Below are 18,942 nucleotides of genomic sequence, written 5' to 3' on the forward strand. Positions count from 1 at the left end.
TTTGGTTTTTGGTTTTTGGTTTTTGGTTTTTGGTTTTTGGTTTTTGGTTTGGTGGTGTTGGTGGTGGTGGTGGTGGTGGTGGTGGTGGTGGTGGTGATGGTGATGATTTTTGACTCTCAGTTTCAGAAAGTTTTAGCCCATTCTATAGGAAAAGTATTGAAGACTGGCTTTGTCCATTGTTATCCTGGCAGCCCAGGTTACCTTGGCTGTGGTAAACTGCCGAGGCCACACCTTGTGTGCCCTATTTCAATCAGCCAGACCCTATCTCCAGCAGGAGCCACAGCCTCCCCAGATAGAGCTATCAGCTGTAGAACAATGCTCAAACCACATCAGGGATATTTTAGACTCCAACTCTTAACAGTGTCTCTCCATCTGCTCATGGCCTTGAAGAAAGGCTCAGCCATCCCCAGCACTGTAGCTTTCTTCTCACATGCTAAGCAGAAGATAACAGGTTGACCATAGATATCCTTCAGTGTACCTTTGGCTGTAAATTCTTTTTTCTTTTGTTCCCCCTCTTAGGAATTTATCTATGGAAGAGGCAAAGATCTGCTTTGCTTCATTCATCTATGTTCTCCTTTGTTGCTGTTAACTATATTATTTAGGACTTCACGGTTCTCTCAACGCTATTTTAAGCTACAGTTTTGATGTAAAGGATGACTCTGTTCTTGGTATTTTGAGCATATTGTTCTGATTATGAGAAGTGAGAGGTGGCACTACCACTTTTACACACAGTAGGAGTTGGCAGAGGCTGCTTTATACTTCTTGATTCTCAGATATTAAATGACACTATGTGATAGCCTCCCTTCACAGTACTTGTGATAACTTAAAACAGTGTTATTATATTGCTATAATTGGTACAATATCACTTCAAAGGGTCTGTATTCAAATTTGTCTTTCTTCTATACACTTTTTATTGCTATAGGATATCACCAAATCTTGGCCCTCAAGTTCCCCATTTGCATCATGGTGACAGAGATTGTGTTGGTCTCACATGTTTGTGGAAAAACTTTAGCCTGAGTCTATAAAGCAGTTAGAATCATCTTCCATTTGTAAACATTGATCACTCTTAGAATTACATTGGTGTACTTGATACTTCTATAGCCATTTTGTTTATTAAAGCATCTCCCCTTACCTTCCCTCTTCAAGGCAGCTTGAGCCCAACATTTCATTAAAATAGCATTGCTTGCATCCTGCAACTACTTTGTTGTAATGATTCTCCTCCTCTCTTCATCTGCAACCCAGGGTCCTGTCTTCTTATCTCTCTAACATTCTCTGTCTGTCAACAGGGGCGGAGAGGCCTTGGCTCTGTGTTTGTGTGGGCATCTGGCAATGGTGGACGGAGCAAGGACCACTGTTCTTGTGATGGCTATACCAACAGCATCTATACCATCTCCATCAGCAGTACGGCCGAAAGTGGAAAGAAACCTTGGTACTTGGAAGAATGTTCATCTACACTGGCCACAACCTACAGCAGTGGAGAATCCTATGATAAAAAAATAGTATGTAACCTTTGCATGCCAATTACTTTAATGTTCACACTGAAAGATAAAGTGATCCATGAATATGTGTTTGAGTAGAATATGGCAACAACAGGTTGGATTAGCCAATCGTACCAAATTTGTCACTATGGACATTAACAATCTATTACTGATTCCTGGAAAATACTTATCTGGGTCATGATATGTGAGCATAAGTATAACCTTGTTTATGATTAAGCTTCAGTTTTATAAAGAACAAATGATTGGTCTACATTTACATTGGTAGTGGCATAATAAAAATAAGAAGCAACATGTGATTATCATGTTAGTGCCCCCATCACTGACTGGATTCTTGTGTTTCATACAGATAATTTATTATGGACAAAAAAGTTTAAAAGAAAACTCATGATTATATTTATAATATACACTTGCTTGCCTGTATCCATGAGCTCTACATCTGACTAGCCAACCACAACACACTGAAATTACCTTGAAGAGATTTTTTTAATAGTCCTTATTTACCAAAAAATACAGTATTATAACTGCATACTTGTGTGATTTTGTGTATTAAAGCAGTCTAGACATAGGTTAATGTCTAAGGAAGGATATGCAGATAAGTATGCAAATGCTATGCCATTGTGTTTTATACCCAGGACTTAAACATGCTAAGATCTGAAACCAATCTTTTGCTGATGCCAAGGGACTGTATTTATCCAATGTGTACTAATCCTGTACCAGTAGTGCTTTTCTAGGGCTACGTAGTCTACAGAACGTGGAATTATGGAAGTGCAGTTGGGTCCCCTGTTCTCCACCATGTCCTGCTGTCTTAGGCAAACAGTGAAAGGATTAAGAATTCAGACTACTTCTTTGGCCTACTTGAGTTTTGTTGCCTTGAGCCATTTTCTACATCAAAGTTTTCCCTTATAATATGAGGATTTAAGAGTTTGTAGTTCATGGAGAAATTGCTGAAATAATTGAGGGAGATAGAAGTCAATAGAGGATGGACTTGCTCTTATCAGTGTCTGTGGACACCTGCCACTATGCTACCAATTCTAAATGTCAAATGCCATTCCTCTTTTTCTGACCACGGTTTTGCAGAGTGTATCAGGATTCACCTTTCTAGTGCCCAGCTGATCTGTTTTGCCTGATATTTGAGGAGGTATGCAGGAGCCGGTCATATTGTGGAGAGGCCTCTCATTTCTCTATAACAGTAGGGGAGGCACTGCAAGATTACTATGCCAACCCCAAATCAAAAACACTAAATCCAACAGTTATGATATGGTTTCCACATATGGAGACTGTTTAAAGCATAAAAATTATTTAAAATATTATTTAGAGACAGGCTGTATGTACAGCATGTACACATGAAGCATAAATGAATTCTAATTCCCATTCCCAAGATAGCTCATTCTGTACAGGCATTCCAAAACCTGGAGAAAAACTCTATAGCTCAAATTACCTCAGGTTGAGAGCATTTGCTTCTTGTGTGAAATTAATTTATATCTATTGATCTATGCTTATGATTGTTAATTATTAGATTTTTATGTCTGATTTCCCAACTACTCTTTTGTGCATACTTAAGTTACATTTAAAAGATGCCCCAATTTTTCCTTAATTCTTCCCCAGTGACTCTAAACACTCACAAATCTGGGACTAGAAAGATGGCTCAGCAGTAAAGAAAACCAGTTGTTCTTCCAGAGGACCTGGGTTTGGTTCCCAAATCCACATAGTAGTTCACAACCATCTGTCACCCAAATCCCAGGAGATCCAATGCCCTCTTCTGGCCTCTGTGGGCATAGCACACACGTGGTACACATAGACTGAAGCAAAACACCCATACACATAAAATAAAAAATAAATTTGAAATACAAGTCCACTTCTCAGTACCTCCTCTCTCATTCATCAATGAACTAACAACAAACACAAAGTCAAATACATAAGGAGAAAGTGCGGAGAGGAAGAAGATTGGAAGTGTCTGGCTTGTTTCATTAAAAACTAATGCCTCTCATCAAAAGCTTGACTTCCTTATAGATCCGTAAGCATCTAGAGTTACCTCCTCTGATTCTCAATAGAGAACTGTGTGTCACCTAGCTTGTAGTCAGTGACTACCAGTGCCCCTTGATCTGCATCTCTGAATCATGAACTGCCTGAGAAACATAGAATAAGATTCCCATCCTTTAGCTCTGGAGTCTGAGAATCTGCGGCAAGCTCACACACTTCCTTCCAAGCAACGTGTGACCTGGCCAGTCCTGTTGTCCTTGTGGCGCCATTGCTGTGGGAAGGGTATTGATGAGTTTTACAAATGCCTTCTCTAAAAGAAGCATATAGTCTAATGGATAAAATATTAAAACAGAAGGAAGCGTTCCCCTCGTACCTGATGGAATGCATTACATGATGTAGCATGAATGACCTCTGAATCATGCCAATAAGGTTCATTCCCTAGACATTTTTTTTTCCTGGGCACTATTGTATTTATAATTGTGCAGCAGTTGTTGTGGCCCCTTGCACAGAACCATGGAGAAGGATAAACCATTCTGAAGAGCTTGGGCAGAACCTGGATACTATGGCCAAATGTCAGTGTCCTCCTATGGGATCATGTACTTCATTTTTTCTTCACAGACTGGATGTATATTTAACTCTTCCTTGTGTCTATTTTGTACTTTCTCTTTTTCTAAAAGGAAATTTCCATTTATTAATAATTAGAAGTTTACTATTTTCCTTATGCTGATGTCTTCAGACTAGATGTAAAAGAAATAAGTCAGGCATTTCCTAATGGAGCTAATTGGTGTCTCACCACACTAGTGCACACTGTCTAATGGTTAGGAGAAATAACATCTTCTTGTGTAGATCAGGGGCCTAATTCTGGATTACTCTATTTCTGTAATAAAGACAATTTTATAAGAGCATCAGTTTCTCACTACAAAGGCTAAAGACTTGTCTATCTCTGCATTTCTCCTTCCTTCTTCCTATTTCAATTCTTTGGGAAAAGGAAATTTTGGAGCTATGTGAATTCAGTGTCTAACTTCATACTGACCACCTATTGCTAATCTACCCACTCAGTCTTGACCTCCTCAATAATAAAAATGAGGTGACACCCATGAGCCTCAGAGATTTCCATGAGACAGTAAGAGACAGTTGGTATGTGAATACCTGGTGTGCATGTGGCTCTGTGAGTGGCCAGCATCATTGTCCTTAGGTCTGTGCAGCTTTCTGCATTCTGGAAAGGTAGATGGTCATTTCTCTCTTCACAGAGGTTCTTGTTGCACCTTAATTTTTCCAATCCATAAAATCCTGTGGTCTGTTTCACCGGCCCCATAAAGAGAGCCACTGTGATCAGGAACATGTTAAAAGCCTGAACATGAGTGGAATTGGCAGCAACATCAGATTTTTATGGTCTAGCTGACCCCCTTTCCTTCCAGATGTCAGGATGATGAATAAGCCTACAGTGCGCTCAGGACCTTGCCACCACCAGGCTTTGAACCTAGACGCCTGTGGTCCCTGGGTGATGCCTGCATCCTGTTAGTGGCATCTGTGATTGAGTGCTACAGGACTGGCAGTGTCTTCTTTTTACTGAGCCCCCTCCCCACGTCATTCATTTCCTTCTGACATCTGCAGCCTCTCTGGTAAAGCACAGTTGTCATTCTTCATTCCTAAGAGCACCTCTGTGACTTGAACTGAGACAGTTGCTGAGAATCTAAAGGGACAGGAAAGATCTCTCATCTGCTTCTGGGAAAGCACTTTGTTAAATAAGCTTTACATATCTGGGACAAAAGGTCTTTTCACGATTTGCAAGCAAGAAAACCTAGCCCTGGGTTTCGAACTGTATACCGGGATGTGTTATATCCGTAACTCAACAGTGGTTACTGGCATTGTATTCATACTTTCGTAGACTTGGAGGCTTGGTGATCTGACAGCTAATTCCAACAAATGAAGCACCATTACTGTCAAGAATACAGCAAGAAGCTCTTTTTTTTTTTTTTTTTTAGCAAAATCATGAGAAATGACTATTGTTTGTTTGCAACAAAATCTCACTTAGCTCAAGCTGATCCCATGGACTGTCTGCCTCAGCCTCTAACTGCTATAATTGAAGCTCTGATCTGTCACATCTGGCTAAACAGTTACTTTTTAAATTTATTATCTTTAATTATGTACACTCTGAAGGGTATGGATGTACATATTAGTTCAGATACCCTTGGAAGCCAGATGTGTCAGTTCCCTCTGGATCTGGAATTACAGTAAGTTGTGAGCAGCCTGACCCAGATGCTGGAAGCTGTACTCGGATTCTCTGCTAGAGCAGTGTATCCCTTAAGCACTGAGCCATCTCTCCAGCTCACCCTGACTAGCAGGTTTAAAGCCATGACTTGAAGTAATGTTTTTCTTAACATAATTACATACATAATATTCTCTATCTCATGTGACATATTTACAGTTATCATTACATGTCATAAACATAATGTTGCATCCTTCCTAATGAGAATCTCATACAGCACTCTGCATGTGAGCTGCAACCTTTCAAGATACCCTGAAAACTCTGTGTACAAGGATCATCTTGTTCAATTCTCAGATGAGAAAACAGAAATTTGGAAGGCTAGGGGGAATAAAACATACAGCAGGTCAGTCAGGGAGCCTAGATTCCAGTCAAGCAGAATAAAGCCCCAGCCTATCTCTCACCAGTCTGCATTCATGCCCCTGACACTCACTAGGGCGATTCCGTGTGGAGCCATGCCGACAAAGTTGCTTTGCTTACCTCCTGTTTGTTTAACAGCTGTCCACCACATTTTACTACCTTGCTCTTCCTAATTGAATTTCTGGCCCTTACTCTTTTCATAGACAGTTAGACGCATGAATCTGAAGCAGTGTTTGCAACAGACTCCCAAGATTGTGCCTCCGCATGAGCAAAGCAGGGCTGTGTCCTCTGCAGAGGACCTCTTCCCAGTGCACCACTTCAGCTAGGTACCCTCCCATTTCATCCTCCAAAGGCGTGTGCCTCTGTGCTCGCTGCGTTTGGGCCACCGCCCCCCCACCACCCTCATCTCAGTCAGTTTTGCTTCCAGCATACTTAGCCTCACTTGACACGATTGTCTACATTCTTCATTTACTGTCTGATTTTCATGCCAGACTGGAAACTACTTGAGAACGAAGAGTTTGTCCTGTTGGCTGGAACTGGAGCTCCATAAGTGTCCGTGTAAAAATAACCATCAGTCAGTGGGAACAGGTGGACTGTGTAGCCGCAGGAAGAAATACTCGGGGACAGGGGTATATTCTACTTCCTTCCTAGAAGGTGAATATTTATCCAGAGACTTACTATGGAAAATCTTGACAAATTTATGTGTATAACTACCCATTCAAGCCATCAAAGTTTTGTCTTTAATCCTCACTACTTCTGTGACTTTCCCAAAAGATCTATTGTGTAACTAAAGCTCTACTCAGTCACTCCTACCAGAAAATTCTCTTTCTTTTAGAACCTGTTCTGCCTTTGACTACCTACCCCCAATCAAGTCATTTGTCCTGCTGGTTAGGCTCTGAGCTCCTTTGTGACTCTGTTGGGAGAGGTTCTCTGAACCATGTTTTCAGTAATAAGCATTCTTCTCCCTTCTGCTGATACCATTTCACTTATATGTGTTAAAAACACATATGCTGCCTGGAGTATCTCAGGGGTGGCCACAGGCCAACTCCAGTTAGAGGCATTACCCCACTGCTCTTAAGGCTCCTGAGCAGTCACATTCCTCCTGCAGAGTCCAGGTCTCCAGCTTCCTCTTGCACCCCACCGTGTTTCCAATGCAGTCACTATGAGCACCAGATCCTCCCCAGTCATCTCTGTTCCTTTGAGTTTAGAAAAATCTCGTTCTTTTTCAAGAGTAAGTAAACAGAAGAGCAAGACCAGATGTGTTCAGTAGTTTGACCCACATACTCCTCAGAATGTACCAAAGAATGAAGAGAATTCGGCTTGCTGTCCCTGATTGCTGGCAGGCTGGGCCACCAAAGCTGTTCTGCCCTGACTGAAGATTTGATTCTGTCATGCTTATCCTCACAGGGGATTGTACTCTAATGCTGCTTTTGCTTACGTTGATGATTCAGGATTTAATATCTTCCTCACTTGCTGCTTTGTTGCTATACATCCCGGAACAAGATCACTAGCCTTGTTGATCTTCCTTTTCCTTAGCTGTTAGTACCTTCTTTACAAACCTCCTGTGGGTGTGTGGGATGTTCTACATGTGGCTGTACTCTCTCACTTAGTATCAGTTGGTTCTGGTGGTCATTTGATGGGAAGCCTTGAGGTAGGAATTATGAGACTACGCTTGAATCCTTGGATCATAAATTAGTACAGGTGTAACTTCTGCAGCTTGAGTATACATTTCTTGGAGTCCTGATTGAATGATCAAAAGAAAAGTGACCTTAAAGTGTTTCTAAATGAATGGAAAACTTCAGAGTATAAAACGAAGTGAATCCAAGAGAGCTTAAGGCAAGCACTTCAACTTAGCAAAGAAATACTTGGCTTCTGTTGCCATACGGAACTCAGCTGTACATTATGATGGCACAGAAATGACACGAGACAGGATCCTGGTTTGGAGAAGCAGCAACATCTCTTGCACTTCACACTTCTAGGTTCTCTTAGCAATATGAGAGTGATGTTTTACATTGACTTATTCCTTCTCCCTAAATTCCACACCCATCCTGGTTCTATCTATGGATGCAGAAATCATTCACTGATCCTAATTTCATTCCATGTCATTGTGCTTAATAATGATACAAATTCTATTCCTTCTGTCTTCCCTTCACCCCAATCACTGTATCTAAAACAGTTCACCTACCAAAATTTCCAAACCAGATCCGAGCCAGCACAAGAAACGAGTCCAGCCTAACAGACAGCAAAATCATTTCATGTTTTAAAAATATCTTTTCAGTTGCTCTCTTAACAGGTATGAGGCAGTCTGGCACCTCCAAAATAAAAAGGATCGCAGAGCATCAGGGAGAGAGAGGGTACTTACTGGAGGTTGCTGTAAAACTTGTCACTTGGGGCCCAAGTCAATCTGTGCTGAGATTCCCTGGAGAATGGCATCAAGAGGCAACAATCAAAAGCCCAATCAGCTCCAATAATGAGCTGTGAAGTATTAGGAAATAAAAGCCTAGGGAGAAAGGGATGCTTCTTCTCAGGGATCCTGGCTGCAGCTGAACAATACTCTGCCTAGCTCACCAAGAAAAGATGACATCCCTAACTCTGTGGAGGCCAAAACCCCATCTGCTACTGATCCTATGAGGCTGGAAATCTAATTTGCCCATGAGGATAGCTTTGATCTGCTCGGGGCCTGCGCCCTCTCCAGTTTCCTTCTCGGTGATGGACGCAAATGATATTTGCTTGAGCAACTTCAGTCCTTTTGGATACAAATTCTGTTTCTGATTTGGCTGGTGAATTGAGGGAATTTGGAGCATGCGAGACTGCCACCGGGATGGAGACCAAATTCTGAGACATTCTCGAGGGAGTCTGAAGTCAGAGCGTATCCACCCTGTGTTGCAGGCTGTGCGCTGGAGGCCACTTTCCTTTGGGATGCACTGGCAAATCCTAAAATCCTGTTTCTGGCATCTTGTGATAAGTGGAGTTATCCCTGATGGCTCCAGTTTTGAACCATCATTTTTCTTTCAGTTGCACATCCCCCAGTGCAGATAGACATAAATATTCCCTGGTATTCTTCCTCATTTTCATGGTGAGAACCTTACCTTAGATGCTCTTGATAATTTACACCTCACTTTTTCTCCCACTGACAGTAGCTTCCCATTGAAGTGACCCTTCTGGAAATCCACTTAGAGCAGAGAAGGGAGGGAGGTATCTTTGTTTTTCTTTTCTTCCCCCTTGAGGGTACCATCAGCTTCCTGCTCAGCTCCCATCCAACTAATTTAGTTCAAATGATTGAAAAAAAAATGGTAGAGAACAATGATGAGTTGACTTCCACACAGCACTGTCAAAATTGACAGCATTTGATATTGGCGTCTCTAGGTGGCAGTCCTAAGTAGCTCTTTATATAAGCACATGATATGTGTATGTGCCTGGTGCCTATAAAAGGATGAGGAATATTTGTGCTATTTACCCGACCTCATAAACTGTTCCTTGCTCGTGTTTGGCCAGAGATGGTTGTTTGTAATGTTCAAAAGTACTGCACATTCTTAGCATGTCTATTCTGGACCCGCACTGCAAGTGTCTTGTATGACTGAAGAGTAAGGAGAAGAATGTCATGAAAAGGCTTGAATCCAGGCACAATTTATGGGAAAAAATTAACACCTGCACAAACAAATGTGACGATGAATGAGGTAAAATAAGAAAATTTTCATCTCTCCAGACCATCTCTCAAAGACAGAGAGACCTAGAAATAAGCCATTTCTGATACATTCATGGTTGGACTCAGAGACTAGTAACCTTAGAAAAATAACTGTAGAGAATCCCCTATGGTTTCAAGTGGGGAAGAAATGCCTTCTTAAAACGTTATTTATTGTTAAAACATAACATGTATGGAGGCTGGGAACAGTTCTCTTTCCACCTTTACATAATGTTATCGGATCAAGCTCAGCTCACCATGCTTGCACAGATAGCGTTTTACCCACTGAGGCATCTTCCCACCCCCAGAAATCCCTTGGAAACTAATAATCTTGCAACTCCACTTCTGGTATTATATTCAAGAGCATTTTACATCAGATTTTAGGAAGTGCTGTGCACTCTTGTGTACACTTGATGCACTGTTCAGCATCCAAATATGGAAGCAAAGTCAATGTTCATCAACACACAAGGAATTTATGGAGTAAAGCACAATGGAGTATTAGTCACTTTAAAAAAAAAAAGAAGGAAACCCTGTCATATGCGACAATATAGATGAAGTTTCAGAACATCAAATAAGTGAATTAATGCAATCAATAAGGGACAGATACTAAGTGATTTATTTCCCTTAGGTCAGCTACTTACTCAAACACACCAACACGGAAAGCACAATAGTGATGGGCAGCAGAAGGCATAGCCGTAGATATTCTGAGTTCCATTCATGCAGATGAGATAGGTCCTAGAGATCCAAGACAGTGGTGTGGTTACTAATACTACACACACACAAATTGCCAGGAAGGTTAATTTACGTTATACTTTTTAAAGGTCTAGGAAGCTCTTTTACATATGGGTGAGTACAGTTCTGTTTACCTACATAACCATATCTCTGTAGGTCTACGTATTCATTCCCCCATTTCTTTTGTGTCCATATTCATAGTTATGTGAGACAGGTCATCTGATAGCATTGCACATGTCAAAAGAAACGAGGGGGAAAAATGATAGACATGCTCCACTGTGGGAAACTGAGTGGACCAAGATGCTTCTCTAGTTCTCTAACATGATGGAAAATTCCACCCAGCCTCCTGTGGGATAGAAGGAAGTTGTAGGGGTGATTGTGCAGGCGGGTATCCATCTGCTTGCTACCCCAAGTTTGGCTTTCTCACGGTCCTCTTAGAGAAACAAAGGCCGTGCTTTCTGCTGCGTCTCCTCACTGTCTTTCTGCTTACCTTTCACATCAGCTTTCTTCTCTGTGATAAGTGGTGACCAAACCTTTCTTTGTCTTCGTGCCAAAGAAAGGTTTATTGATGTCATCCAGTAACTGCAGCAAGCCCACTGATTCATCTCCCCACCAAACACAAAATCAAGCCCACAGGAACAAAATGGATTACTGTCCAGGAGGGAAGACTTTTTTTTTAAATAATCTTAGAGGTATCACACTGGTTTCTAAAGTCATATTCTATAGTACTTAATTTCTCTTTTTAAGGAGAATTTAAATTTAATTTTCTTTCGTAGTGAGACAATAATGAAACACAGGCTGGGAACCGTTGCCTCTGCTGGATGGTAATAGAATTCAGTCAGAGCAGAAGTGAACTGGATTCAAGCCAAGAAAATAAAATGATCTAGTTTTCACAATTTGATTGCAAGGTAAAAATGAAAAAGTAGCTAATCGCCTACGTATAAAGTACAAGCAGACACTGTCTTAACTGTGTGTGAGATACAGGAGCTCCACCCTTGGGTTTCCTGTTGTGAAGCTGTGAAACTTTTGAAGAAGCCTTAATTTATCCGTGCAACATTTTTATAAATTCTAGAAAAGTCCACAAGCAAGGGCTACCTCAGTGGCAGAGACATTTTGTTTGAAACCTATCACTCCCCTAGTTATACTTTGGACAAATCAGGGGCTGTATAGTTTATCCTTTTATCTTGTGATACCTGGTTTGGTGTCTGGATGTTCATTCCACACAATTTAATTAGTCTAAAATGCAGGTCCTTGAAATGACTTCCATTGCAATCCAAGAACTAAGGCGGGACGCGAAAGGGTGCACTGCAGACTCTTAGGCGATACCTTGAAGTTCTGAGCTGTGGTTCACCCTAGTCCTGCTCTGGTTTTAATGAAGGCAATTTCCAGCTAAATTTGGTTTATACAGGCATTTCTTTGAAAATGAATGGTCACACAAGTCTGGAAACATTAAATTTAAAATTAATCTTTAATTCCTCTTGTGAGTAAACTTCTTGCTATGACCATGACTATCCTCAGGGTCTAATTATTTTTTTTCACTTTTGTCTTTCAGATCACTACTGATCTAAGGCAGAGATGCACAGACAATCACACTGGAACATCAGCCTCAGCCCCCATGGCTGCTGGCATCATTGCCCTGGCCCTGGAAGCCAAGTAAGCCTTGATCTCTCTTTCTTACCTTTGGTGACAAGCCCCTAAGTCTAAGAACATCCTTCCCTCCCCCCATATATGTAGTCTTTAGCACAATAGGCCAGGAGATAATGTTCCATGCCAATGTTTAAAATTTCAGTGATTTGGGCTTTTCATACATTTCTGTTGATGGGACTAGTGGCTCACACCTGTAATCTCAGCACTTGAAAGGTCGAGACAGGAAGGTTGTAAGTTTGATGCCAGTCTGGGCTACATAACAAATTCCACATTTGCATGAGATCCATAACAAAGGATGTATTATGAGACCCTGGCTCAAACTAACAAACAAAAACCAAAACAACAAGCAGAACTCGCCCGCTCAGAGAGAGTCGGGACCTATATATGCTCGAAAAAGCAGGCTGTGTGATTCCTCCATGTTGGGAATCATAGTGTTAGCCAGTTGGCTGCAACAGTCTTGTCCTGTTGGTTTTTCTTTTAGTCTGGGAATGTTCAGATTGGCCTTAGAAAAGTTAGTAACACCCCCCGCCTCTGATCCTCTTCTTTGTAGCACAGCAAGGCAGCTCAGATTCCTTGACACCAGTGTTGTCATAGATTGACTCTTTAGAACAGGATATGTCATAGTCACATGGCAGGATCTCACAGACAAGGACAACCCATTTATCTCAGCTTTGTGCCTGGCCCTTCTAGTCAAACTGTGTTTAAAGCCTTCTGAAAAGACTTCATAAGCTGTTTGTATATAACACCTCCTCCTCTCTCAAAACAAATGGGTTCCTTTGACATAGCTCTTTGAAAACCTTGTGCAGATTTAAAATCTCTTTGCCTCAATCTCAAAACCTAAGATGTCCAGGAATCTGCAAGTTAGTTCTCTTGTAAATTTAACACCCAGATTTTTTTGATAAACTTATTTCTTGCTACTTCTGTCTGTTCTTATCCCACACATTGTGAAGGTGCCCATCTTCACTGTTCCAGTGAAGTAACTGAGCCACCCCTAAAGGTTTTGTGCCATGCCTACAATTAGCACCATTTCTGAAAACAAATTTATGAGTTCCACACACATCTAGCCCAAGAACATTTTTCAGTGGGGGATTTGAGGGTCTGTTCTCTGAGGCTTTCCCTGAATGAAGATACTAAGAAAGTAGAACCAAGACTAAGGACATCAACGTTTCTCAAAATGAACTTGGCTTTCCTCCTCTTCTGTCTAGGTGATCCCTAGAATGCAACACTGGTAAGTGGGAGGGAGGAGACATGAGACTGAGGAAGCTTGGGTCATGACATTAGAATGGACTAGTTAGTTCCCAGTACCCAAATGGCTCCTTAACATTTATAAGCACCTCCTTGGTAAGCACACAGGAACCGAGGTTAATGCTGCCCTAACACACTGTGGCTGCATTATGTAAAGCCTTGCACTGAAAAGGAAGTGGAACCCCACATCCAGATCTGGTGCAATAGGCAGGATAGCCAACTGCCTATGCCCTCGTCATTGGGTGAACATTTCAGTGTACACACACACACACACACACACACACACACACACACTAGCCAATGTTCTTAACCACTGAGCCATCTCACCAGCCTCCTCTTTGGGTTCTTTTTTGACAATACTAAATGTGAAGTCATTTTAAACATCCTCTGTCTGTTAAGGTACTGGGCAAAGGTTTGGCAAACAACTGGCCCTTACCCGGTGAAATTCTCAACTTTATAACTTTTAATTAAATTTTCTAGCAGCAGAAGTTAGTTATCTGTGTTTTTTAACTTGCTGAACTCTAAATAGAGTCTTTGAAGAGAAAAAAAAAGTATTTCTCCCCTGAAATTCTAGGCAGTTTCGCTGGAGTATTTTCTTATCCATGAAATATTGAGGAGAAATAAAAAACCCATAATTTAGAGCCACCTTACACTCACATAAAGACCAGAATCTCAGATTCAGACTTAGCCTGCCAACATCATAGCTTCTGCTGGACACACTAAGCTGATTCTCCATCCTTTTAGAAATGACTGTGACCCCATCTCATTTACAGTGACAGTTCTTTTAAGTACTGCTGAAGTTAACAGGCACACCCCACTCAGTGGCACGGGTTATCTGGAGGCTGCAGAACACACTAGAGAATGAAGCTGTTTTCCTTACTTTTCCATGTCGAGAATTTTTTAACATTTGCTCCTGCCAAAATGGGCATAAGCAGAGGGAAACCTATAGTCTCCAAATACAGGTTATCTGGAAACCACTATATTTTTAGAGTGTAGCAAGCCAGTTCCATCATGGCCCTACACGTGATAAATAACCAGCCATGGTTATGAGAAGGAATAGGCCTCTCCCTGTAACTCTATTGATTTGACCTACAGCCAACCTCTGCCTGTAAGTGAAGCTGAAAATTACAGGAAAGAGGTCCGAGTTCTCTAGGAGTGGGTCAGGAGTGGCATTAAACTAGCACCAGAATAAGCACTGGGGTTAGTTTTGGGGCAAAAATTATCTAAAAGGAAGAAATTGCAGAGGGGAGCTCAAATAACAGTGTACTGAGGCTGCAATTGCTCTCCAGCTAAGCCTGGGCTATGCCCGGATCCTTACCCACTTCCTGAGACCTAGCCTTGCAATCTTATACTTAGTAACCATGAGCCCTGGCGTTTTGATAGTCAGCCCTTACAAGTGTAAGCTGAAGGTACTGCCTGAGAGGAAGCTGCAGCAGACAGAACTGTTACTTGCAAGGCCAATCTCCTTTCCAGATGTTCAGCCTGCTCTCACACAGCTTGCTAGACAGCAGATAGGCTAAAGCTTCAGGTCAGCACGCTGCAAGCAAAGGGGCTAGGCCGTGTCTAAATGTATGGCTCCATTACTCCTATACTGAGAAAACGAATTGTGTCCTACCCTCCTGGGTTAGTAGATGGCTGTGTGTGCTTGGAATAGGGACAAGGAGGAAACCTCAAACCCTCAGGTTCCTCGGTACCTCTCTACCTCTTGGGGATTTGTTGAGATCACTAGGAATGTGAGTCACATTAGTGAATGCAAGGCACAGTACTTTTTCCATTGGCATCAGCTAAAGACAAAGAAAATAACATGAATAATAATTGAAAACTCCATCATCTGAAAGGGGAGAAAAACTAACTTTTGTGTTAGAGAATTCTCGACATATTTATTTTTGAGAGTTTATAGTATGCCAGTATTTGGGATCTTGCAGATTTTAAAATAACTTCATGGTTCTTAGCAGATTGAATAGGGAATACAGATTCAGAAATTACTGGGGAATTAATTGCCGTGGAGGCCGTTATTAAACATGATACGCTGTCATGGAGTCAAACTGTCGAAGTTCAGCTAGAGTGAGCATGGCAGGGAGTGGGCCTCTCCTTCTGCTGAGTGGGGGGTGCATGGGTAGCTGCTGTCAGCTAAGCAGGGCAGGGTGGCACCGCATCTGTAGGCATCGGCATCTAGACCTCAACATTCACTAGTGCTCTAGACTCAGAGGACAGATGGCAGCAAAAAGAGAGCGATAGCAAATGATGTTTCCTGTAAAACAATTTATACGGTTGAGAGAACTGACATTCAGAAGAGTGTTTAGAGCAATACGCAGTATTTCGATGTAACCCTTCCTAATCCTAGACTGCAGTTACTACTATGAAAAAAGAAAACATCACCATGGAATTCAAATGTTGAACTCACCATTGCAAAAAATCCTTCATTGGAAGAGTGGATAATCTACATAAGAAGTAATTTACAAAAAGGGATGGAGTCCGGCAGGAACTTCTGAAATTGTTTAGACACAGAGGTTATGGCTAGAAAGACCCTGCCATGCATCCTTGTTTTAAATTATCTAAAAACTTCTTCCACAAATTTCATTTGAGGAAAGTTAAGCAGGCTGAGGAATAAGTTACTTAGAGAAGACCTAATACGTTTAGAGTTAAACTTAGAAAATAAACAAGTGTGTGTGTCTGGTACATATTAAACTTTGGCTACTCTAGTGCCTCGTAAACACACATGTACACATGCACACTTTGCCAAAGGACTTCAGCCATGTTCTCTTTATTACTTGTCTGTTATTTCCTATTTCTACTGGTTTTTAGAATATGTCATTTAGGTTCACATGAAACACATACAGTCTGTAGAATATTCTAGATTGTTTAGATAATCATGGTGGTGCTGATATTTTCATGTGTAATACTTTCCTATTGAAACTAACAAACTCATTTGGAATAAGAATTATACTGTATAATCTTTATTTATTTCTTTTTTGTTCAACACTAGGGAAAAACCTTAAGGCAACATGGTATATCCAGAATTGAGTAGGGTGTAATTGAATTTTTTTTAAGTCTCTAACCATTAAAACTAAAATCTCACCAGGGAAGCAAATGTTCACTGGCAGATATACAAGATTCATTCATGAAACCTAAAAAAAAATATATACTCTTGGGAGAATGACAGTGGGTGGTATAAGACAAGGTTGAAAATAGAAATGGTTAGCTTGATGCTTCAAGCTGGAGCAGTGCCCTCATTCGTAGTCTTTGACATCTAAGCATGCTATCTTTAACAAGATTGATTCTTAAACACAGATTAATTCATCTATGAAAACTATGTTTTCTCTTTTCTGTAAGAGGGCTGAGTTCTAAGTCAGCCGGCCAAATTACTTGCTTGTATGTATGTTGTTTTCATGCTCTGGCCCTTCTGTTATTGATAGTCAGTCCTTAGTGACTTGTCACTCCTTTGTTCATGTGAGTCCCTGGGAGCTCCTAAGGGAAGCCCTTCTACCTCTTAGTGGGAGAGATCCTGTCAGACCCATGATGGCCCAAGTAAGAAGAACTGAGCAAAGCCAAAAGATGATTCATGCCATCTGCTATGGCTTTATAATAAAGTTCTGAATAGTTTTTTTCTCAGAAGATTAAATGATCTGCAGGTTTTGCAATTGGAAAAGCCCATCCGTGCAGGTTTTCTGTCACTCTGTCTTATCAACCACCATGTCTTTTGCCTTACATTTCCCTACACACTATCCTATTGATATGTACACAAAATGAATGGCAGTACCCTACTGTATGACCCACTTAATGTAGGATACCTGGAGCTGCTGAGAAGGTAACTGGAGTTTGTGACAAGCTAGGTCTGAGTTAAAGCAACTCACATGAAGCTTCAGATTCCAGGAAGTAAACATAATCAGGGGAGATGGTACAAGAAGGATTCGATAGCCACAAGCTCTAAATATCAGGATTAGCATCTGGGTAATGATACCCTGTAACCAACCTTATCTTCTTTTTTGTTGTCATCTTAATTAAAAACACATCTCACTATTAACTGTTCTGTTGAGAAATTTCCCAAGAGCCACACTGAGCTCTATGAAATGTTCAGTGGGTGGGGAGCACAGATGTGTTTGATTATGGAGGTAGCATCACAAAAGACATACCCACTCCTTTATTTTAGCAGAGTTTCACTCCAGTTAGAACGTAGAAACCCCACATGCAGTGAGACATCCAGGCACACATGCTCAAATGCTGTGCAATCACAAAGACAAGGGACCAGGCATCGCATCCATGCTTCCTGGTCTACTCTTAAGAGTTTCATGCATACTGTAATACTGCAGTTCAGACTTGGAATTCAGCTGAGGTTTCTGGCATGAGAAGGATGAGTGAATTAAAAGGCAATCAGGAAAGAGTTGACAAGGTTTGTGGGGGTTAAGAACAGCAAAGCAGCACACATTTCAACTTGAGGCTGAGCGGACAGGGTAGGGATGTACTGTCCTGGATTATTCCCTATAGTGAAATAATTGTAACCAGACACACAGAGCAGTTACCACAGGCCTTCTGCCAGGACTGTGAATGAAAATAGCTTTGTTATGTCTACATACAGGCAGACAATACACTCTGTCCTCTAGCACTCCTCAAGTTCAAATTATATAGAAGCCAATTTTCCCTGGACTTGCCTGACTTTGTACCTTAAGTAACAGTTTCAAACAGGATGACTTCCAAAGGTGTCCATTATGACTGGAAAAGCCCTAGTCAGCAGGCTCATTCACTCGAATTGTCTCAAGAACTAGCCAGTGTTTCCATTGCCTTAGACGAGCAAATAGCACCATATTGGAGACTTGAACTGCAGCAAAGACAAACTGAAAACAGAAATTTCTAATGGATTCTTACCTGATTCCTTTTGCTTGGCTGTATTTAGCTGTATTCTGATGCTAAGATGTGCTTGAAGACAGGATCCTGTTATGGCTGTCCTCTGAGATGCTCTGCCAGCACCTGATTAAGACAGATGCAGATACAGCCAACCATTGGACTAAGCCCAGTGATACCAATGGAAGAGTTAGGGGAGAGGCTAAAGGAGATGAAGAGGGTTACAATCCCATAGAAAGAACAACAATATCAACTAACAAGACCCCTCAGAGCATCCAGGGACTAAACCATGGACCAAACCCATGGACTAAACCATGGGCGGGTCCATGGTTCCTGCTACATACGTAGCAGAGGACTACCTAATCTGGTATCAGTGGGAAGGAAGGCGCTTGATCCTGTGGAATCAGGATGCCCCAGAGAAGGGGGATGTTAGAAGTGTGAGGCAATAGTGGGTGGGTGGGGGAGAGGGAGGAGGGGTTCGTGGAGGGAAGACCAGGAAGGAGGATAACATTTGAAATGTAAGCAAATAAAATGATTAATAAATAAATGAATGAGTAAATAAAATGTCTTTCACTGAAAATATGCAATTCTTACTATTACAATATTTTCAAATAAGAATGGTTCTTACTGCTATAGCAGTCATCGAATCTATTCTTGTATCACTGAATAAATCCTGTTTTTGAGCAACCAAA

At 41.3% G+C, this 18,942-nt stretch overlaps 1 protein-coding gene across 1 annotated transcript in view; it reads left to right on the forward strand.

The window, feature by feature from the left end:
* Pcsk5 (proprotein convertase subtilisin/kexin type 5) overlaps positions 1–18,942 on the forward strand; it is a 409,108-nt gene that overhangs the window by 183,457 nt on the left and 206,709 nt on the right. Inside the window, exons 8-9 of the mRNA XM_028770072.1 lie at positions 1,287–1,499; positions 12,072–12,172. Of these exons, the coding sequence (XP_028625905.1) occupies positions 1,287–1,499; positions 12,072–12,172 (314 nt within the window). The remainder of the gene's footprint in view (positions 1–1,286; positions 1,500–12,071; positions 12,173–18,942) is intronic.

Source organism: Grammomys surdaster, unplaced genomic scaffold, assembly GCF_004785775.1.
Source record: "Grammomys surdaster isolate TR1022 unplaced genomic scaffold, NIH_TR_1.0 198, whole genome shotgun sequence".
Classification (NCBI taxonomy): Eukaryota; Metazoa; Chordata; class Mammalia; order Rodentia; family Muridae; genus Grammomys; species Grammomys surdaster.